The following is a 23,255-nucleotide window of genomic DNA, read 5'->3' as shown; positions in this document are numbered from 1 at the left end:
GTGCAATGTAAATTATGCCTCAATAAAAAAAATACATATATTTAAAGTTATCACTGTATCATTTGCTTGTTACTAGTAACACTGGCAATGTATTATTATTTTTTTTTTTGCGGTACGCGGGCCTCTCACTGTTGTGGCCCCTCCCATTGCGGAGCACAGGCTCTGGACGTGCAGGCTCAGTGGCCATGGCTCACAGGCCCAGCCGCTCCGCGGCATGTGGGATCTTCCCGGACCGGGGCACGAACGCATGTCCCCTGCATCGGCAGGCGGACTCTCAACCACTGCGCCACCAGGGAAGCCCGGCACTGTATTTTTGAAATGATCCACTTGTCCTGCTGGACCTTAAAGTGCGGTTGGGGCTATAGACCAGCAAACAGACAACTACTATGCTCTGCAGTAAGTGTAATGATAGCAAAAGTCCAGGGCACCTTGGGGCTACATAAGAGGGCCCCTAACTCAGATCTGGGAGAGTCAGGGAAGGGTCCCAAGAGAAAGTCTAAGCTAAGAACTGAAGGATGAATGGAAGTTGTTTAGGCAAATGGAGGGGAAGAGGAAGGGGAGTGTTCCTGGCCGATGGAACAAGAGAGGAAGAAAGAGATGCCTTGTTCACTTTATCCTAATATGAGATTTGGAAACGTTTTAAGTAGGGAGGTGACATAATAAGAATTATGTTTTAGAAAGCTTATTCTGATGGCAAGGTTGGAGACAAAGAGACCCGTTGGCAGGTCAGTCCCTGATGCTAGAGAGGCTGATAACCTAGTAAGGCCCCTAGCCATAGAGATAGAAATGGTCAGGTCTGAGAGATACTTAAAAGGTAGAACCAGGGCTTCCCTGGTGGCGCAGTGGTTGAGAATCTGCCTGCTAATGCAGGGGACACGGGTTCGAGCCCTGGTCTGGGAGGATCCCACATGCCGCGGAGCAACTAGGCCCGTGAGCCACAACTACTGAGCCTGCGCGTCTGGAGCCTGTGCTCCTGCAACAAGAGAGGCCGCAAAAGTGAGAGGCCTGCGCACCGCGATGAAGAGTGGCCCCCACTTGCCACAACTGGAGAAAGCCCTCGCACAGAAACGAAGACCCAACACAGCAAAAATAAATAAATAAATTAATAAACTCCTACCAACATCTTCTTAAAAAAAAAAAAAAAAAAAAAAGGTAGAACCAAAGAGACTTGGCTGATTGGTTTATGGAGAATGAAGGAGAGGGAGGTGTCAAGGATGCCACCTAGTTTACTAACATAGTCACTGGGTGGAAGGGGTAGAGGCCTTCACCAGGGTAGTGAACTTGGGAGGAGGAGCAGATTTTGGAGGGATGATGGTAAGTCCATTTGGGCACATATTGAGTTGAATTTGAAGCTTGAGAAAATATGGATTTTGGAGTCATCAGCATTTAGTTTTCATTGAAGTAGTAGGACTTTATGGCCAGGTGAAGGAGTCATAGGGAAAAGAAATTGAAAAGTTATGGGAGAAAAAGGAATAATTGTCAGATTGTGAGAGGAAGCTGGGAAATTGGGATAGATTCTTTTATCTTCAACTTCTTAACATGAAAAATATCAAACATAAAGAAAAGTTGAAAAAAATAGTTCAAGGAATACCTGTGTACTCTCCACTTAAGTTTAATAATTGTTACTATTTCCATAATAGCTTTATATTTGTTTATATGTGTGTCTACATTTTTCATTTTGCTGAATTATTTGAGTTACACTTCAGCATTCATTTCCTAAAAATAGGGACATTCATACATATAACCACAATATCATCATCACACTTAAGTAATAATTAACAGTTATTACTGAATATAATTTAATATCCAATCCATATTCAAGATTCCCAAATTTCATTGGGAATAAATAAATAAAAAACATTTATCACCTCACACAGTTTCTGTAGGTTGGGAATTTAGGAACAGCCTGGCTGGGTGATTCAGTCTCGTCTCTCTGAGGTTGCAGTCAAGATACTGGAGAGAGTTGCAGTCATCTGAAGACTTCACTAGGGCTGGAAGACCTGCTTCTGAAATTGTTCACAGTTGCTGGCATGTGGATGGCAAGTTGGTGCTGGCTGTTGCAGGAGGCCTTGATTTCTTAGCACATGGACTTTCCAAGAGCTGCTTGAGGGCAGCTGGTTTTCTCCAAGAGAATCTTGGGTGATTTTGCTGTTTAAAATGGACTCCAAGCATAGTGATGAAGTGCTTTCTAGTGTTCCAAGGTATAAGAAGGCTGTCATGTGCCTTAGGGAGAAAACACATGTGTTAGATAAGCTTCCATCAGGCATGAATGATAATGCTGCTGACTCTGAGTTCAATGTTAATGAATCAACAATATATATTAAAGATGTCTTTAAACAGAAACACACATAAAGCAGTTATGTATTGATCAGTTGATGAAAATGCTGTGACCAGAGGCTCAGAGGAGCCTTACCACTTACCCTAGGAGCAATGATTGAGTATTTGCTAATTCAGTATTGGTGGTGACAGTCTAGAACGTAATCACCTTGAATAATGAGAATCAACTGTTTATTTATCCATATTTATTTCCTATCCTTTCTTACATAAAAGTTCAAATTTTCATTGCAGTTTTTTGTCATTGGAATATATTTTGGGAGCAGGCGACAATCACTGCCTCTGCCCCCGCCCCTCGCAGGAACATGTGCCAGCTGCCGTACCTGCACCCCCCCCATCAAGGGGATAATGGCCAGCACACACTTAGGAAGGAGGTGGAAAGCATCCAAACTAAAAGCAGCCCTAGGGCCAAAAATATTAAACCAATACAAGCTATACAAGTATGCTCCTGCATATAAATAGCCTTCCAAGACTACAGTAGATAATTGTTTCTCCTAATTTCACAGAGTAAGAGAAATATAAGTAAAATGAAGAAGCAGAGGAACCACTCCCAGTTAGAAGATCAAGAGAATTCCCCTAAAGGAACAAACAATGAAACAGTCCTCTTCAGTCTAATAGACACCGAGTTCAAAAAGGAAGTAATGAAAATACTGAAGGAATTAAGAAAGCTTATCAACAGAAATGCAGAACACTGTAAAAAGGAACTAGAAACCATAAGGAGGAGCCAAGAAAAATTAGGAAATTCATTTGCTGAGATGAAACCTGAACTAAAGACAATGAATAGCAGAATGAATAATGCAGAAGAACGAATAAGTGATCTGGAAGACAGAATAATGGAAATCACCCAATCAGAACAGCAGACAGAAAGCCAAATGAAAAAAAAAATTGAAAGCAATATAAGAGACCTATGGGATAATATAAAGTGTGCCAATCTACACATAATAGGGATCCCAGGAGAAGAAAGAGAAAAGGGGATTGAAAATGTAACTGGAATGTATTTCACTGAAAATATACAGAGAGCTGTGTTCAAAAATCACTTTTTGGGGCTTCACTGGTGGTGCTGTGGTTAAGAATCCGCCTGCCAATGCAGGGGACACAGGTTCAACCCTGGTCCGGGAAGATCCCACATGCCGGAGCAACTAAGCCCGTGCGCCACAACTACTGAGCCTGCACTCCAGAGCCCGCGAGTCACAACTACTGAAGCCCGCGCCTACAGCCGGCGCTCCGCAACAAGAGAAGCTACCGCAATGAGAAGCCTGCACACCACAACGAAAAGTGGCCCCCGCTCGCCGCAACTAGAGAAAACCAGCGCACAGCAACAAAGACCCAATGCAGCCAAAAATGAATAAATAAAATAAATTTTAAAAAAGAAGGGGACAGATTCCCCTCCCCCTTTAATAAAAAAATAAAATAAATAAAAAATCACTTTTCTCTGTGATGTTACGTTACCAATTCAATATACAGGTATATTGGTTTTGGTCTGCTTTCAGTTTTGTTTACTTTTTTCTTTTCTATTTTTTGAATATGAAAAACATATACATGGATTGACAGTTAAAAGTCTCACTACAAAGAAAAGTCTCACTTCCATCTTTATCCCTTCCAGCCGTAAAGGTTAACCATTTTTTGGTGTGTCCAGTGTTACCTTTAAGAGGTTTTTTAAAATACAAATTCAAGTAAATAAATATGTATATATATTCTTATGTTCCCTCCTTTACCATATTTTGCTTTTTGTTGTTGTTATCCGGATACCCTGGAGGTCACCGTGTATCAGTTCTTAGAAACCATCCTCACGTTTTATGAGACGGAGCGTTCACTTATAAGCACTCCACGGTTTTATTTAACTCACTGAAGCAACCGTTTTGAAGCTGGCACATTAACAGCTCACTTGCTGCAATCAGACCGAGTTCAAACCCTGGCTCCCTCACTTACTTACAGAACGTTTCATCTTCAGTGAGCCATCTACCATCTTTGTGTCTTACTCTTCTAATCTGTAAAATGAGGATGTTGAAAAAACAGCACACAACTCATTAGGCTTTAGGAGCAATACATCAACTAATACGTTAAAACGCTTATGATAGTACAGGGTACATAGGAAGCCCGCAACTTAAATAAAAAGCGGGGTGAAAACCCTGTGGTGACACAAAGCATAAGGGCCCCGGGGCGGAGTCACGGAAGGTGGAGGGTAGCGATGAGAGTACTAAGTGGCTCAACGAAGCATTTGAGATAGGGAAGCACATTCCAAACCAGACACCAGGGAAGGACGCCCTCGCTCTTCAGTCTCCGAGCAACAGAGCAGTGCAGGGTCGTATTCTTCTGCAGCCTAGTGGGTGCGGAACTGCAGCTCTCCAGGTGTGCGACACCGAAGTCTCCGCGCACTGAGGGAGGAGGAGCGGTGGCAGAGAGAACCGGCGCGTCTGGGGCGGGACCAGGACAGGGACGGGGCGGGGCGCGCCCGGGAAGGGGCGGGGCCGCAGCCGTGGCGCCAAAAAGCGAACATGGCGCCGGAGCGGCTTCGGAGTAGGGTGCTCTCTGCCTTCAAGCTGCGCGGCTTGCTGCTCCGGGGGTGAGTCGGCTGGGCAGCGAGCGGGACAGGAGGGGAGGGCCAGGCCGCTGTGCGGGGCATCGGGACGCGCCGCGCGCCAGGAGGGGGTTTGGCCTTTAAAATGACAGAGACCTTGAAAGAGTTCTAAGAAGCAAGGGGGACCTGGCGATGCCTTCTTAAGTTCCCCGACATTCGCGCGGAGTCGAAAAGTTTCTCCCGGAAGGGATGAGGGTCTCCTGCACGTGCCAGACAGCCGTCTGTGTCGCAGCAGCGGTGTATTAGCACTGTGTTTGGGCGCGTCTCAGACAGCTTAGTCTCTGCCTCCGCTAATTGGGAATCCTAACAGCGCTGCTCACGTGGTTACGGAGACAGCGAACGAGAGACCTGGGAAAGCCCATTGCATGTCGGTAGCTGTCAGATTGTGTTGTACAAACTGTGGGCCTTGCTAGCCTTCCCAATTTTGGATCACGTATTATTCACGAGAGAGAATTCCTGGAGAGTTAAGAAGTGGGTAGTTTAAAGCATGTTCTTAAGTCTTACGGGGTTTTTTTGTTTAGATTTCCTTTAGAACTTCTGTGCTTCTCTGGCCATATCCGTGTTTTCTGCGACTTGTAGAATGATCCTTTCCAAGATTTTTCGCATTAAATCTGCTTTTTTATATATATAAAGAATACAGTATTTACATATGTAAAAACCTGCTGGACGGGATACACTTCTCTGTACCATGTTTTGATTGCTCTTGTGTGTGTAGAGGTTTTTTTGTTTGTTTTTGTAATAAGTTTCATGGGACTTTTACGTTACTTTTGGGTTAGTGGTGAACAGGCGCAAGAGTGGATAAGCTCTAGGAGACAATAATAAATTTTGTTCAGTTGATTCCCCACATTTTGAAAATATGACCAATTGATCAGTTAAGTTTTCTTTATTTTCACTTAGAATTTGACCTAATATTGAGCTGTCATTCATTAATTCAGTCAGAAATACACTGAAATCTATTAGCTGCAAAGTACTGCTGGGGCAAGGGAGTAGGAGAGGGTAAGACAATGTGGAGGTTGGGGGACAGATAGTGTATTAATATTTATTGCTGCATAACGAATTACCCCCAAACTTAGAAGTTTAAAACAGCAGGCACGGGCTTCCCTGGTGGCGCAGTGGTTGAGAGTCCGCCTGCCGATGCAGGGGACGCCGGTTTGTGCCCCGGTCCAGGAAAATCCCACATGCCGCGGAGCGGCTGGGCCCGTGAGCCATGGCCGCTAAGCCTGCGCGTCCGGAGACTGTGCTCCGCAACGGAAGAGGTCACAACAGTGAGAGGCCCGTGTACCAAACAACAACAACAACAAAAAACAGCAGGCACTTATATTCTCACATTTTCTGTGGGTCAGGAATTCAGGTAGGCTTAGCTGGGTCCTTAGCTTCAGGGTGTCTCGCAAGGCTGCAGTCCGGATGGGGTCATCTCAGAGTCAGTTGGGCAGGATTTTCTTCCAAGTTCATTCAGTGATTGGCAGGATTCAGTTCACCCAAGATTGTTGGACTGAGGGCTTCAGTCCTTGCTGGCTGTTGGGCCTGCCCAGCATGGCAGCTGACTTCATCAAAGCTAGCAAGAGAGTCTGCTAGTAAATGGAAGTCACAGTCTTTTGTAACCTAAGCAAGAAAGTGACATCTTGCCGCTTTAAAATTTTTATTTTTAAAACTACAATATAGTAAAATATTCCATCGCTTTTGCTATATTCTATTGTTAGAAGCAAGTCACCAGGTCCAACGCACACTCAAGGGGAGGTGATTGCACAAGGATGTGAATACCAGGAGGTGTGGATTATTAGGGGTCATCTTAGAAGTCTGTCTACCATGGATATTAAATAATTCACAATTATTTAATTTCAATTATGAAAAGGATCTGAGGAAGGAAGTGCTATGATAGTATATAAACAGGTGTATAAACAGTTCTAGAGTCAAAGAAGGCTTCATTAAAGATTTGAAAAAAAAAAAAGAATGGTTTGAGTTGAGTGTTAAAGGATGAGCAGGACTTGACTAGGTGAAGAGTGGGGGGTGGGGTGGGGAATGACCATATAAAGACCCTGAGGCAGGAGAGCACCAAGAAAGCCAGAGACACTGGGTGAGACTAGTGAGACTTGGCGGGAGCCAGATCCTGTATGACTTTGGTCTATGCTAAGAGCTCTCCCAAGATTCACCTAATATGTGTGTGGTTTTAGGGACTCAATCAGCAAGTATTTGTGAACCACCTTCAGTGTGCTTAGCAGTCTGCGAAAGGATGACACAGTTCCCTTCTCAAGGAGCATCATCTATAATAAATTGGAGGGATGTGACACCCACACATGAAACAATAAGCAACCCAAGATATAGAACAGTTAGTGCGATGACTAGAACAATAATATTGATGCAAAGTGTAGAGCTGTGGTCTACAAATAAAGAATGGCATGGAATTAGCAAATGGTTTAAGTAGACGGTGTTCATTCTGAGTATTATTGGTATTTAAATCAGGAATTCGTGTGATTTAAAAAAAATTCAGCTTTATTGATTTTTGAGGGGTGAGAGGGATTCGTGTGATTTAGTGAGTGTTATTACTTCTATGACTATATTCGAATGTCAAAGTTTTTTCTAGCCTAATTTTTTTCTTATTTTACAGTTGAAAACTGATGAAATTACTGGAACTTAAGCAAATGCATTATCAAATTAATAAATATGTATTTAAGTGTCTGTTATGTTCAGAACATTGAAGCAGACTGAGCTTATTAATGTCAGGTAATAAATAGTACAAGGCTAATGTGATACAGCAGATCTAAGGTATCTATAAGTGAGATTTTTTTTTAACAATTTCAGAAGGAAAGGGAGATTGCAGCAGGTAGAACTGGTCTAGGAAGGCTTCCTAGAAGAAGGATGTGATTTGGGGCTTTAAGAACAATTATGTTGGCAGGGGATAGGAGGAAGAATTTGTTCAGAAAGCACAGGAAAGGAGAGTACTGCTTGCAGGGAGGAGTGAGTGGATCTTAATTTCAATGCTAGATTGATGAGTGTTTGCCAGATTTTGGCATAAAACTTTTAGCCTTAATTACCAATCTCTCTTATCAGTGAAGCTATTAAGTACCTCACAGAAGCTCTTCAGTCTATCAATGAAGTAGAGCTTGAAGATGCACTGGAAAAGATCATTGATGCAGTTGAAAAGCAACCCTGTAAGTAACATTTTCTGACAGCTCTTAAATTGTTCATATAGTTCTGCATCCTCAGTTAGATTTATAGATTTAATTTGAAGTTGAGATTCAGTATTGAATGTCCCGGTGGTATGAGACATACCCCTAGTAGCACTTCTTGCCGAGGAGTAACCTCTAGTTCTACTAGAGACGTGTGCCATGGTGCCACACGTTTACTAAGGGCTTAATGAGGGGTGGCTGTTATTGTTATTACTGTCACTATCATACCTACTGAAACATAGCAGTTGTGATGAAAAGTTATACTAATGTAACCATATTAAACCTAGGAGCTTACAGAAGCATTTGTATACCTGAATGTATATTACTTAACAATATTTAGAAAAGTAAGGCATTTGACCGTGTATTAAGGTATTGTAAGTGTATTTGAGCGTGGAAGATTAAGGTATTTAATCACACTTTTTTCCTCCTAAAATCTATGTAATGAGCATCTTGGGGTTAGTGTTTGCAGATTATTTTCAGGAAAAAAGCTGTGTGTGGAAAGAACTAATTTTTATGCCTGTTGGAACCTTGGGGCATTCCCAGAGACTCTTTTACAGTTCTTCCCCTTCGTGAATTCCCCTCTGATTCCTTTATGGTCACTTTTTTCTCTCTGCCTACTACTTTGTCTTACTTAAGTTAGGTACTCTTAAATGTTTGAGGGGGAAAAAAGAGTAAGTAAGCAAGAATAACTTTCCCTTCCTGCTTCAGACTTTCTTAAGGGATCTTTTTGTTAAATACTTAGCCCTTTACCATAAGCATGGGCCTACAAGAGAGAAATGTTCTTCTAGAAAAAAATGTCCAGTTTCTAGAGCACTGAAGGAGAGAAGTGGGTGTGGCTTGCTCTGATATGTTGTACAGATGCTAGTTTCTTCAGTGAAACAGGAGGAAACACGTTCTATAATAGAGGAGAAATTGCTATTATATCTGATTTTCACTTTTCTAAAGGCAGAATTTTAAATATACCTTTGCTTTAAAAATTTCCTTACAGTTAGAAATTTAGAAAGTGATTAAATTTGGAAAATTAGTATACATTAATTTAAGATGGTACATGGTATTTTGCCTGAGAGCATACCACAGTGGTTAAGGGCACCCAGTCTGGAATCAGGCTCGGGTTTGTATTGCTCTCTACTCCTTCCAATTATGTTGGTGATTTGGTTATTTGACCTCTTGGAGCTGCACTTTCCCCATCTGGCTTATGAACAGCAGTCTTATAGGACATCTATCTAATAATGCTTGTGAACTACTGAGCATGGTACCACACGTTTACTAAGGGCTTAATGAGTGGTGGCTGTTATTGTTATTACTGTTACTATCATACCTACTGAAACATAGCAGTTGTGATGAAAAGTTATACTAATGTAACCATATTAAACCTAGGAGCTTACAGAAGCATTTGTATACCTGAATGTATATTACTTAACGATATTTAGAAAAGTAAGGCATTTGACTGTGTATTAAGGTATTGTAAGTGTATTTGAGCGAGGAAGATTAAGGTATTTGAAATACGGCTTTTGTTCTAACACTTTTTTCCTCCTAAAATCTATGTAATGAGCATCTTGGGGTTAGTGTTTGCAGATTATTTTCAGGAAAAAAGCTGTGTGTGGAAAGAACTAATTTTTATGCCTGTTTTTAAAATTTAACTTTGAACTTCTCTTTTCAGTGTCATCAAACATGATCGAACGGTTCGTAGTGGAAGCAGCAGTCCAGGAATGCAGTCAGTCAGTAGATGAAACTGTGTATGTGGAAAAATTCACCTTTTCCCCATGTTGGAAGTGTTGTTGAGTGGTTATTTTAAATTATTTTCTTGGGGAAATACTCAGTGGTCACCTTTCTACAGTGGTTATTTCTTAGGTTTTTCTTTTTAAGTGATAGCTTACATTATAAACCTCAATATTAAATGACTCATCTTTACTATTTTTATTCTAGAATTTGAGATTTCGGTGTTGTTTGTACCATGATAAACTTTTGCCACTTACCCAACTGATTTGATTTAATATTCTATATGCTGCAGGTGGATTGAACTGATTATTCAGAGGTATAATTTACTTTTTTTCTTAGGAAAGTGCCAAGTTCTGAAAGTTCAGTGACTTAACTTGGGTCACATGGTGAATGGTAAAGGAGGGTAAAACCTCAGCTTTAGGACTTTTTACCCTGTCTCATGCTGTTAGAGCTTAGGAATTTATGTTGCAGTAATTTTTCTGGGTTTTATCTCCCTGAGATAAACCTCTTTCCTTTCCTCCTTTGAATATGATACTTCTTTCCAAATTCACAGGGTTTAACTGAAAGGAAAACATCTGGGAAAATGGATAGAGATAGTCTTAACTTTGACAGTTTTTTCCTATTTGGGGCAATGGAGATCATTGAAAGGAGTCATTACTCATTTTGGTTAGTAGTTTTAATCTTTTTCCGGTCAGAACTTACTAGAGCTGCTAAAAAATAGAGAAATTGAGGTATTTAAATTTTTTCCTTGCCAACTTATTGTTTAAAATACTGGAGTACTTGCTTCTAAAGCCATCAATAGAAATTCAAAATGATTATATCAAAGTGTAAGGATTATAATCCTAAAATAGGCATTAAAGTTACCTGTTGTTTCTGTCAAGCTATTCATATGCTACAGTCAGCCAATATAGAGGTTGAGTAGAGACTGAATGGTAAATGATCTTTGCAACTCCAATTGTCAGAAAGGCATTATATCATAGCACAAGGGAGAGGCTCTCATTTTTATAGATGAATAAGTAGCATGGTAAGTTAAATAACTTTCCAAGATTGACCCATTAGAAAATCATGGAGCTATGTCTAGAAGCAGGCTTACTTCAAGTTCACTGGTTCTCTGCTACTCTGTACTAGGTGCTACCAACAGACTAGCATGACATTTTTTTGTCCGTTTTCATTTTGGGAAATAGATATAATTTTAGGGAAGATTCTTTAGGTTGGAATATTTATGCAATAGTGCTGTGAATTTTTTTTAACCTCATTCAAACATGGTTATGATATTAAAAGTATCTGAAGGTAAATTATTTTATGAATTATCCTTCTCTAACACGATAGGTGTCAAGGATATGGGCAGAATTTGGGGGGTTCTTTTTCTGTTTTACATCTTTTCCTGGGTCACTTTTGCATGATATTTTGGATTAAAAAATTGTTGGAAATGAATAATACCTTTTAATAACATTGTAGATTATAAAAATAGTGCATATTAGAAGATATTTCTTTAAGATGTGACTATTTTATATGTAAATGTTCTTTTTCAACAGATAACATTCTTAATTAGAAGTTGATTAAATTTTTTGTTAGCTTGAGAGTAGTGGCAGTGCATTCTCATCTCTGAGAGGAAAATGCACAGGCTAAAAACTTTACCCCCATATTATTTTTGACACTACAATAAATTGTGTACATGATCTGTGAAAAGTATGTGTATATGACATAAGGTTATAATGCAAGTTTTCATGTTCACTTGGAATACTTATGTTTTAGTAAATCAGGTCTGTTTTTGTGGGTTGTTTTTCAGAGAACATATTTTCAATATCATAGGAGCATTTGATATCCCACGCCTTGTGTACAATTCAGAAAGAAAAAAATTTCTTCCGTAAGTATGCCATCTATTGATGTTAAGCTAATTTCAAATGTACATTTTTTTTGGAAGGTATATAGTCTCTTGTTTCATTTTTGACCTACCTTTGTGTATTATGATAGTCATAAATAGGCATTCCTTTTTTCCTAGTTTATTAATGACCAACCACCCTGCACCAAATTTATTTGGGACAGCAAGAGATAAAGCAGAGCTGTTTCGTGAACGATACACAATTTTGCACCAGGTAAGTCGGAGGGGGAAAAAGAGACTGTTTCAGCTTAGGTAAGACTCAGGGATAATTAAAGGATGGACTTTTGTACTTTAACAATCATGATGATGATAAAAATAGTAGCTAACATTTTTAAAATGCTTTTGATAGGCCAGGCATTGTTTATCACTTTACAGACATTACCTCATTTGATTATCATAACATCAATGTATGTATAAATGCTGTTATTCCCATTTTACAGATGGGGAAAACTGAGACCTGGAGAAGTTTAGTCACTAGCCCAGAGGTTACATCTAGTAAGTAGGGACAGGATTTGTATCCAGTCAGTCTGACTCTGGAGCCCAACCTTTGCCTCCTGTACTATACTACTTTCAAGCAACTTATAGTCTATGAAGTTAAAGACATCTGCATAGATAAAATATGAAGTAGAATTTTATACATGCTATGGAAGAAATATAATACAAAGAGAGTGCTTTCTATAGAAAAATCAGAGAAGCCTTCAAGGAAATGATGGCATTTGACATGGGCCTTGATTGCTCTGATCTTGTGGAAATGGGGAGAAGGTGGTGAACAGTGTGAACAAAGACAGAGCAAAAGGAAAAAGTGGACTCCATGCAGAAAATGATGAGCAATCAGCCTTCTTCTTATCACAAGCCTTGGAGAGGAAGGCTTGTGAAGAGGAGTAGCATAGGATAAGTTTGGAAAGTCAAGTGGCAACTAAATCATGGGATTGCCTTGGATGCCACTCTTCGGAGTTGGACTCTGTTCTCTTGGTACAAGGAGCCTTAAAATACCAGAGCAACTCACTTACAGCTGTTCCCTGAGGACTTTCTCTCTCAGCTGATTTTGGGATGAATTAGAGTTTGAGAGAAGACTTACACAGGAGTCTGTGGTATTAGTCCTGGAATAAGTGATAGTCTGAATGAAGGAAGGTAAGGGGAGCAGAAGGAGGGGACAGTCCTGGCAGTGGAAGCCATAGTTCATGGTGACTGATTGGACATGAAAGAGAAGGGAGAGAGTGAAGACTGAGAGATGATTAAGGTTTTGAGCCTGAGAGAGTGGACAGGTAGAATAATGGTAATATATTAACAAATAGGAAAAAGAGAATGGGGAAGATGATGGCAGGTTCTGTTTCAAACATTTGAGTTAAGGTTGCCAGTAGGATATCAGGTGAGATGTACATCTGGAGCTAAAGAAAGAGATCTGGGTAGAGAGAGATTTAGGAGGCATCTGCCTAGAGTAATAGATGGGACTGCAGGGATGAGCCCCTGAGAGATGATGGAAAAGGGAATGATAGAGTTTGGGGGCTAGGCCAGGGTGGTGTTATATAGTAGAAGCACAGGGAGGTTTTAATGAGGAGAGGGTGGTCAGCAGGAATAAGCACTGAACAAAGGTTGAGGAGAATGAGCACTGAGGATGTCTATTCTCTTCTGCCTCCATCGCCTACATAATGTTGCCAGGTTAATCTTCCAGAAGTTTAGCGCTGATCACGCCATGATTTTGCTCACAAGTCTTTCAAGGAAGTTTACCACCTACTGGATTAAATACAGATCTTCTGGGACTTCCCTGGTTGTCCAGTGGCTAAGACTCCATGCTCCCAATGCAGGGGGCCTGGGTTTGATCCCTGGTCAGGGAACTAGATCCCACATGCTGCAACTAAGTGTTCGCATGCCACAACTAAAAGATCCCGCATGCCACAACTAAAGATCCTGCATGCCACAACTAAGACCCAGAGCAGCCAAATAAATAAATATTTTTTAAAAATACAAATCTTCCTGTCACACGTTTTTGGCCTAATCTGTACTTTTCCCTCTGAAAAGTAGAGGAGCCAAAACTGAAACATGGAAATATTGTGTCTGTTTCTTCCACTTCTTCTGTGACTGCTTATACTATTCACTCTCTTGATGCTCTTCCCTCTTATCTCTGCTCTTGAAACCCTCCTAATTCTGGAAGGGCCTTCTCAGATTCCTCCTCTTTTCTGAAGCCCTTCCTGATCTGCAGTTGGATGCAGTCTCTTCCTGCTTTCTAAATTTTTAAATTAATTAATTAAATTTATTTATTTATTTTGGTTGCATCGGGTCTTAGTTGCGGCACACGGGATCTTCATTGCGGCATGTGGACTTCTTAGTTGCGGCATGCATGTGGGATCTAGTTCCCCAACCAGTGATCGAACCCGGGACCCCCTGCATTGGGAGCGTGGAGTTTTACCCACTGGACCACCAGGGAAGTCCTCTTCCTGCTTTCAACCCACTGACTACTCAGTGGGTCTCCTACGACACTTAACTAGAGTTGGCCCTGCCTTGCATTTGGGGTGTGTGTCCCTGTTGTCAGACTGCACACTCCTTGTTTATTTCCTCTGCCACCTTCGGCGTAGTGCTTTTCACAGAGAAGATGCTCAGTAAATACCACTTTCTTTTTAAAAATTATGTGTTAAAGCCTATGATATTATTTGGGGGTATCACTAAACCCTCCCGAGCCTCATTAAAAGGGTTGAATTTTAGTCCATGCATATTTTTATTGCAGTTATCTTCCTGAAAGCAAATCTGATTTTATCATCCTACTTCAAAATTGTTGTTTTCCATTGTCTATAAGACAGACTTCTTGGTTTGGCATACAAAGTCTGTATTGTTGGGACTCTTTTATTAGAGTTTACAGAAACTCAAACTGGCTAAAACAGAAAGAGGAACTTGGCTTGCGGAGAAGTCTGGAGGTCCAGCTGTGTCAAGCATGGCTGGATCAAGGTGCTCACACAATGTCATGAGGCATCTACCTCTTTCCATCTCCCAGCCATTTTAAAAAATTGATCTTACTTTCAAACAAGTTCTCCCTATTAGGTGACCGAGATGGCCACTCACTAGTAGCCTTGGAAACTCGTAGAGTGTTCTTCTTTTCCAATAGTTCTAGCAGCTGTCTCCTATTGGCCAGGCTTTAGGCACTTGCTCAACCCTGAAACAATCATTGGCCAAGGGGATGGAGTACTTTGATTTGCTAGGCCTTGGTGGTCTGTCTGGAGGGAGAAGGGCACCAACCCTACCTAAACTATGTGGACCACAGTGGGGGAGGGACATTTTCCCAAATAGAGGTTCCAACCCATCTCTTGCATTGTCGCACGTGCTGCCTTGTGCACTACATGATCCACCTGTACTAAGCTTCACATTACTTCCTGAGTACTCCTTTACTCTTTTTAAAAAAAATTATTTATTTATGGTTATGTTGGGTCTTCGTTTCTGTGCGAGGGCTTTCTCTAGTTGTGGCAAGCGGGGGCCACTCTTCATCGCGGTGCACGGGCCTCTCACTATCGTGGCCTCTCTTGTTGCAGAGCACAGGCTCCAGACGTGCAGGCTCAGTAATTGTGGCTCACGGGCCCAGTTGCTCCGCGGCATGTGGGATCTTCCCTAGACCAGGGCTCGAACCGGAGTTTCCTGCATTGGCAGGCAGATTCTCAACCACTGCGCCACCAGGGAAGCCCCTCCTTTACTCTTTTTTTTTTTTTGCGGTACGCGGGCCTCTCACTGTTGTGGCCTCTCCCGTTGCGGAGCACAGGCTCCGGACGCGCACGGGCCCAGCCGCTCCATGGCATGTGGGATCTTCCCAGACCGGGGCACAAACCCGTGTCCCCTGCATCGGCAGGCGGACTCTCAACCACTGCGCCACCAGGGAAGCCCCCTCCTTTACTCTTAATAACTCTTTCTTGTGACACATCCCTTCCTCTGCCCGAAATGTCTTGTCTCAGCCTCCTTTTGTTTCTTACTAGCAAAGTCTTTTTTATCATTTAGGATCTCATTAAATGGCCCCTTCTGCTCAGGGTCCTTTGTTGTATTGTGACCTGTTGACACTTCTTTCTCACTGACCGCTGTACTCTGAGGTTGACACCTTGGTTTGTTGTCTTCATATCCTCAGCCCAGAGTGCACTACTGCCAGGTACATGATAGACCTTTTTTTAAAAAAAGTCTTAAAATGATTTTTTAAACAAATTACATTCCTAGGTATTTGTACATTAAACTATGTAGATTTTCAAATTTGTTGAGAATAAATAATAGTAACGTTAGTTTAAGGACAGTGCTTTGTCAGGGCACTATTTTAATGAATCTTAGTTTTAAATGTTTGCCTCAGTAATTCATGTGAATCTTTCTTTATTCTAGAGGACCCACAGACATGAATTATTTACTCCTCCAGTGATAGGTTCTCACCCTGATGAAAGCGGAAGCAAATTCCAGGTTAGAACGTTATCCTAGTTATTTAGGGGGTATATGTATACAAGTTTAATGTTTATTGCTTAATTCTAATTTATTGAATTTTAAATGAAAATTAACGACTGATAACAGTTTAACTAGCTAACTGACCTGTGCATGCCCACTGTTGGTAAAGTCCATGTCCTGTGTGCTGGGTCTCTGGCCACCAAGACAGAACCCTAGTCCTCCTGGTCCATTTGCTGGATGATACACTGGCTTTCTGACCAACCCTCAACACTACCCTTCCTACCCTCACTCATACTCTGAAATCCTGCTCCTTGCCCAGTCCAGCCCTCTAGTGACCCCCATACACTTGTTTAGCTGAGACATGTTATATAGTTGGAGTGAAAATTTTACTGAAGGCACTAAGGAAACCACATTTATAGAATGCATGAGAGAGCGCAGACAGGCCACAGGGTTGTCTGGGGAGAGGAAGAATGTTTTCTGCTGTGTGTGCTCTTTCCACTGTAATACTTCAGAAAGTGGTTACCAAACAGCACCATCACTTTTGTTCCAGCAACACACCTGGTCACTGTCAGTGCATCTGTGGCTTTTTTCCCCCTCCAGCACACAGAGCCCTGCTGGGGGATAGTCCTTAGCTCCTTCTGGCTAGGACCCACCGTTTCTGTGGTGTTCCAAATAGCTTTTGAAGAGGCCCAGCCTCTGCTAAGGTTCTTTCAGTCCTCTACCATGTTAGATCCAAATTCATGGTGATGAGCAGTCTGATAGATACTAAAACGATAATACTAGATAACGCTTAAATTAATGTTTGATGGCAGCACCATAAGGAGAAAACATTTATAGAGTTTGATAGTTTCTGCTTTTAACTTTTGTTGGAGAAAAAAATTGTATTAAGTTTTGGAAATTGACATTATTTATATTTCTCTACAAAGGACTGTCTATGTGTTTTCTTGAATATATTAGGTTTCCTATGGCAACTCAGATACCCACAACCCAGAAGCATTATTTCACCTCTCCTCTTTGCCAAAGTAACTTTAGGGCTTAGCTAAATAATTTATTGTTCTTGTTATCTTGCCAAGCTGTTTAATTCTGTATCCCTGCTGGTATATTATCTATTTAAACCACCATCTATAGTCCCTATATGGCATTCTCCCTTTGCAAACTGCAAATATGGTGTCCTCATGAATACTTTGTTACAGCTTTTACTTCTGTGTTGCTTTAATTGATTGATTGCAAATTGCAATATTTTTCCCAGTCTGTAAGTTGTCTTTTTATTCTCTTAACAGTGTTTTTGAAGTACGTAAGTTCTTAATTTTGTTAAAGTCCAACTTATCAATTTTTCTTTTATGGCTCATATTTTTGGTATTGTTTCTAAGAAATCTTTACCTAAGCAAGTTTTTAGAATACATGTCTTACATATCTTTTCTTCAGATTTATCCCTAAGTATTTCATTTTTAAAAACTGTTTAAAATGAACATTGTATTCCTGTGTTGCTTGAGGTTCACGTTTTTAAAGAGGAACTTCAATATCAAATGTTAACAGTGATTATTATGGGATGATGTGATCATGTCCTTTAAGTTGTCTGGTAAATTGTTGTATATATACTATAGATATCTCTACCCATTAAAAAGAATGAAGTGTATCTATATATAGTTAAATGGAACAATGTTTAAGATATATTAAACTTAAAAAGTTAAGTTGAAGAATAATACAAATAATATGATTTCATCTTTGCAATAAAACAAACTGTATGGCTATGTGTTTATAAATTATATATGTGTGTATTAACATATACTTAGGATTATATGTATAGAAAAGGGGTCAGAAAGGATTTTTAAAAATAATGCCCCAATTATTACTACCTTTAACTTTCTGATAAAAAATAAGGATCAGATTGAGAATGTAAATAATGACAGCCTTTCAAAATACTAAATAAAAGTAGAATATAACTTTTTAAATAGCCCACTAATTTTCAGGTACTGAAGAGGTACTGACCAAATAAAATAAATAAAATTTATATTCTTTTTTTACATTTTAAAGATAAATGTACTTATTATTCAAAATAATATGGTATGAAACTTCAGTCATTGGTTAGGGCCTGTGTTGATATGGTGTTTCTTTAGGCACAATTCTTCCAAGCCATCATCAGTTAATATTTTAGCTTTTTGTAGGATAAAATTATATTTTCTAAATTTTATTTGATTTTCTACTGTAAAATAGTTGTAAATACTAAAATGTGCACTCAAAATTTACTTACTTGTAAAAAGATTAGTTTCTTAAAAGAACATATTTTCAGTCCTTAAGAATTTATTTTGTTTTCTTTAGCTTAAGACGGTAGAAACCCTATTGGGCAGTACAGCCAAGATCGGAGATGTGATTATTCTTGGAATGATAACCCAGTTAAAAGAGGTAAGTTGAACTTGATAAGCATCCAACTTTTATTTTCAGCCTTCAGATTAATGAAATGTCAGTTACATATAGGATTTTTACAGAGGGCATGGGAGCGTATTCTTCATTGAAAGTGGCTACCTCAGTCACCAAGTAACCTTGCCTTTTGCATTTGGTTTCCTGAGTAGACATCAGGAAGGAGTGTCTTATACAGGCCACCAGTTTGCATAGCCTGAAATTAGTCCCCCAGTGACCTCTGGTTGAACAGAGAGTACTGGGTTTCTAAACAATCAAAGCAGCAGACCATATCCTGCTCCCTGGGAGTTGTTGTTGGCTCTCTGAGGCCCCTCTTACGGCAGCCAGCGAGTATCCCTCCTGTCATCTCTTGGTTGGCAGTGGTCATTGTCTAGGTACCTATGAGGACTCCGAGTCTCAATTAATTGATTAGTTTGTGGTCACCAGACTAGTAAATGGAAAAGCCTAGACTAGGAATTACTGATTTTTTAAAAATCCACTGTACTGTCTACTATATTCTGTTGTCAAAATTGTCAGTATTTTAATTCTTTTGTCATAGTATTCATTTTTACATAAATGTGGACATACTTCTTTTAATTTTTTTTAGGGAAAATTTTTTCTGGAAGATCCTACAGGAACAGTACAACTGGATCTTAGTAAAGCTATATCCTTCACTTATATTTTTTTAAATCTGTGTTACATGAGTTGGGGAAATTGATCATATATCATTCTCACATTTAACCTATTTGGGTTCTTAGTGTAACTTCCATACAGTGGTGTAGGAATCTGGAGACATAATCCTAACCAGAGACAAAAAACCTGTAATTCCCCCTTATTTGGAGAATCCAGACAAATCACTGAGGAAGTTTATAACATGCTAAGAATGGTCTATACTGTCAATATTACATCTTAGAATCAGATATGGGGATACTTAAACCTAAAGTTTTTTAAGCTATGATCTATTCAGAGTTTTAAATGTGAAGTCTTTGAATTTATTATTTGGAAGTCCTGTTGAGCCCAAAATGTATGTTGACTTTATCACCACCTCAAGCATAGAAGTAGAATTATTTTCCTCAATTATTGTGTACCAGTTCCATAGCGGTTTATACACAGAGTCATGCTTTGTCTTAGCAGAGGGTAAGTCAGTATACTTTTTTCCCTCTCCCCCTCATCATTCTACCATAAAACCCTCTCTACATTGGTTAAAATATGTTAACATGATGTAACTCGGGACAACACTGATTATGAGAGCATACTTTTGACAACATAAATAACTCTCAGACTCATGGGAGAGGGGTTTCTTTCTGGGGTGATGAAAATATTCTGAAATTAGTGGTGATGGCTGTACAACTTGTGAATATACTAAAAACCACTGAAGTATACACTTTTAAAGGGTTGTATGATATATGAATTATATCTCAATCAAGTTGAAAAAACAGATTGTACATAGAGTCACAAAATGAGACATTTTAAAATCTGTATACCTTGTCTGTACTCTAACATGTATTGTGAAATAAAAAAAGAGAAAAGTTTTATTTCTAAATCTGTTAGTATTTCATGAATTTTTTGTTTTATAGAACTGAGACTGTCTGGAATTCCCTGGCGGTCCAGTGGTTAGGACTTGGCTCTTTCACTGCCATGGACCGGGTTCAATCCTTGGTCAGGGAACTAAGATCCCGCAAGCTGCATGGTGTGGCCAAAAAAAAAAAAAAAAAAAAAAAGAACTGAGACAGTCTCTGAACCTGAAGCTGTTTTGTAGCGCAGTGGGACTGATAAATTCTGTTGTTAGTCGACAGGGGATGAGATGATAGCCTAGCGTTACTGCTTTGTGTTCCATAGTTTTGTCCTTTCAAACAAGAAGGAGAATTGGACAAACGAAAGTGATTTGTTACTTATCTTTTTTCAGGTTGGTTTGAAGATCAGGTGTTTCATGTCAATGCCTTTGGATTTCCACCCACTGAACCCTCTAGTACTACTAGGTATAAAAATGTTTGACTTAAACTCTATAGGAATTTTATAATACTGGCAGTAATGAATGTAAGATAGTATATCATATCTCAGTTATTACAAGTCCTCAGGCTTTGTGTCAGAAGGCGAAGAGCAATGGAAAATGAGAGCTAAAGACTGGGCTTTATATGAAACTGAAAACTTCGGGTTGACTTCAGATTGGTTGCAATAGCATCTCTGTACTTTGGCTTTAATGGAAAGACTTCCAGTCTATCGGTCTTAATTATCTATAGGATTGATGAGAAGTTCAACTGAGATAAGAGATAGGAAAACACTTAGAAGAATATAATTCCCATGTTAATAGAAAGTTCTTATTTTTGTATTTTACTGAGTGAAAGTTACAAGAGGCAGATTATATAGTTCTTTAATATATGCAAAATCATTATAATATTAGAGTGGTTCCAAAAGGGCCTTCTCTGAGAGGAGTGAGTTCCCTGTCACTCAAGGTATTTGAGCAGAGGCTGAATAATGGTGTAGAAGTTGAAGCTGTTGGCCTGTGGGTTGAATGTAGTCTATAGAAATTTCTTTTTTCCCCTTTGAGGTGTTAAAACACATTTTGAATTTGTTTGCAATATTTAAAAATTAGGAGATTTCTCATAATGGTCTAGATTTCTGAGTTCTCTTGAACAATCAGATCTAGCCATACTTTGTACCTGAATTCTCACCTGGAACATCTATACTGCAGTGATTGCCCACTTTGGGCAGGGTATGTGTGTGCTCCCTCACTCACACCTAGTCAGCCTCAGCTGGCTGCTGCTTTGATATTTAGTATTACCTTCCTGGAGCCTGTAAGCATCTGGGGGAATTAAATCTTGAGATTCCATGACAATGGTGATGATTTCAAGAAGAAGTATGAGGATTAAGATTTTAGGTCCAGTATGCCTGTATAAATCAGGTGCCAAGGCCACATTTGCTGGCTGCTAGTCACTGGCAGGCAGCTTTTGCCGTGCATCTTCTCCTCCTGTTGAAGTACATAATCTGGGGGAAAGTGCTGCTCACGCCACAGAGAATACAAGCCCTCATCAAGCCAGCTCACTTTTAAGTGAATGTTTTTAGTGCTAGTTTGTGGCTAGGTTTAGATCATTGTAGGGTTTTTTTGGACTATATTTAAGGCATAATTGCTGTTGTTTTGGTGTTTTAGTTTCATACAAGCCTCAGAATTACTACGTCTGAATGAGACGAGTAATTGAGGAAGCTGGCCATGAGTATTACCATTGATTTCAGTTTAGCCAAAATGTCTCAAATAATCTTCCATTTAAATTGTCTCATTTTCTCTAAATTAAACTGTTTTGTATGTGTTTAGTACACCAACGGACTGGTATGAGGTGTCATAAAGTATGTTAAAGTAAAATAATCATTTTATTCCAGTTAGGATTATAAATTACTTTTCTCTTAAAATACCTCCAAAGTAAAATTCAGAGGGCTGTATGCTGGTGGCAGTCAGTGAATTCAACAATAGATATTTTATTGAGTTCTTTCTATGTGTAAAATACTGTTTTAAGGGTAAATGAGGGGCTCCCCTGGTGGCGCAGTGGATAAGAATCCGCCTGCTAATGCAGGGCACACGGGTTAGAGCCCTGATCCGGGAAGATCCCACATGCTGTGGAGCAACTAAGCCCGTGTGCCACAACTACTGAGCCTGCGCTCTAGAGCCCACGAGCCACAACTACCGAAGCCCGTGTGTCACAACTACTGAGCCTGCACTCTAGAGCCCACATGCCACAACTACTGAAGCCTGTGCGCCTAGAGCCTGTGCTCCTCAACAAGAGAAGCCACCGCAATGAGAAGCCCTCATTCCACAACGAAGAGTAGCCCCCGCTCGCCACAAGTAGAGAAAGCCCGCGCACAGCAACGGAACACCCAACGCAGCCAAAAAATGAATAAATAAATACAATCTATAAAAAAAAAAAGGATAAATGAATACAAATATGTCTACAACGTGGTCCCATCTCAAAAGGATCTGAACTGACCTAATGCCTTCCCACCATTGCCTAGTCTACCATATAATTTTTTTAGGTACAGATTTGCTGGGATTTCATTGCCATGCTGCTCTCTTTCACTGGTACAGAGCATGTGACTTGTGTTTTCTGAGCTCAACGTGTTGTTAGAGTTCCTAGAATTCGTAGAATATTTCTTCGGAAAATAGGCCTTCCTCTTGCTCCTGTCTTTGCACATTATACAGTAAGTCCCCTACATAAGAATGAGTTCCATTCTGAGAGCACGTTCGTAAGTCCAAATTGTTTGTAAGTCCAACTTGTTTGTAAGTCCAACAGAGTTAGCCTAGGTACCCAACTAACACAATCGGCTATATAGTACTGTACTGTAATTGGTTTATAATATTTTTCACACAAATAATACATAAAAAACAAACAAAAAATAAAGAAAACGTTCTTAATCTTACAGTACAGTACTTTGAAAAGTACAGTAGTACAGTACAACAGCTGGCATACAGGGGGACGTTTGCATCTTTGAAAGTTTGCAACTTGAAGGTTCATATGTAGGGGACTTCCTGTATTCCATGTACCAAGGATGGAAGGTGTTAGTGAGGCTTTTCTAAACTTTAATTTCTCAAGAATCAGCTTAATAGGTATTTCTGTCTGTGATGCTCTGGTTTATGTTTGGGTATATAATTGAAATCATCATATAATTATTTCATACAATTTCACCTTATTTCATTCCTCTGATAACTGCAAGATTGTAACCTAACACTGGCACCTGCTATTGGGATGGCCTCGGGAGAGAACTTAACACTTCTGAACCTGAACCTCGCTTT

The 23,255-nt window shown here is 39.9% G+C and overlaps 1 protein-coding gene across 1 annotated transcript in view; it reads left to right on the top strand.

Annotated features, from left to right (window-relative positions):
- Nucleotides 1-4,829: 4,829 nt before the first annotated feature.
- POLE2 (DNA polymerase epsilon 2, accessory subunit) overlaps nucleotides 4,830-23,255 on the top strand; it is a gene marked incomplete at its 5' end in the record, with an annotated part of 30,527 nt that continues 12,101 nt past the window's right edge. The window contains 10 exons of the mRNA XM_079700401.1: nucleotides 4,830-4,897; nucleotides 7,961-8,061; nucleotides 9,740-9,815; nucleotides 11,588-11,665; nucleotides 11,801-11,894; nucleotides 16,022-16,096; nucleotides 18,398-18,481; nucleotides 19,083-19,131; nucleotides 19,538-19,612; nucleotides 20,382-20,454. Coding sequence (XP_079556527.1) covers nucleotides 4,830-4,897; nucleotides 7,961-8,061; nucleotides 9,740-9,815; nucleotides 11,588-11,665; nucleotides 11,801-11,894; nucleotides 16,022-16,096; nucleotides 18,398-18,481; nucleotides 19,083-19,131; nucleotides 19,538-19,612; nucleotides 20,382-20,454 — 773 coding nt within the window. The remainder of the gene's footprint in view (nucleotides 4,898-7,960; nucleotides 8,062-9,739; nucleotides 9,816-11,587; nucleotides 11,666-11,800; nucleotides 11,895-16,021; nucleotides 16,097-18,397; nucleotides 18,482-19,082; nucleotides 19,132-19,537; nucleotides 19,613-20,381; nucleotides 20,455-23,255) is intronic.

The sequence above is a fragment of the Hyperoodon ampullatus genome (genome assembly GCF_949752795.1).
Source record: "Hyperoodon ampullatus genome assembly, chromosome: 3".
NCBI classification, from domain to species: Eukaryota; Metazoa; Chordata; class Mammalia; order Artiodactyla; family Ziphiidae; genus Hyperoodon; species Hyperoodon ampullatus.
Note: the sequence above shows the minus strand (reverse complement) of the source record. Positions and strands in the feature narration are given on the sequence as shown.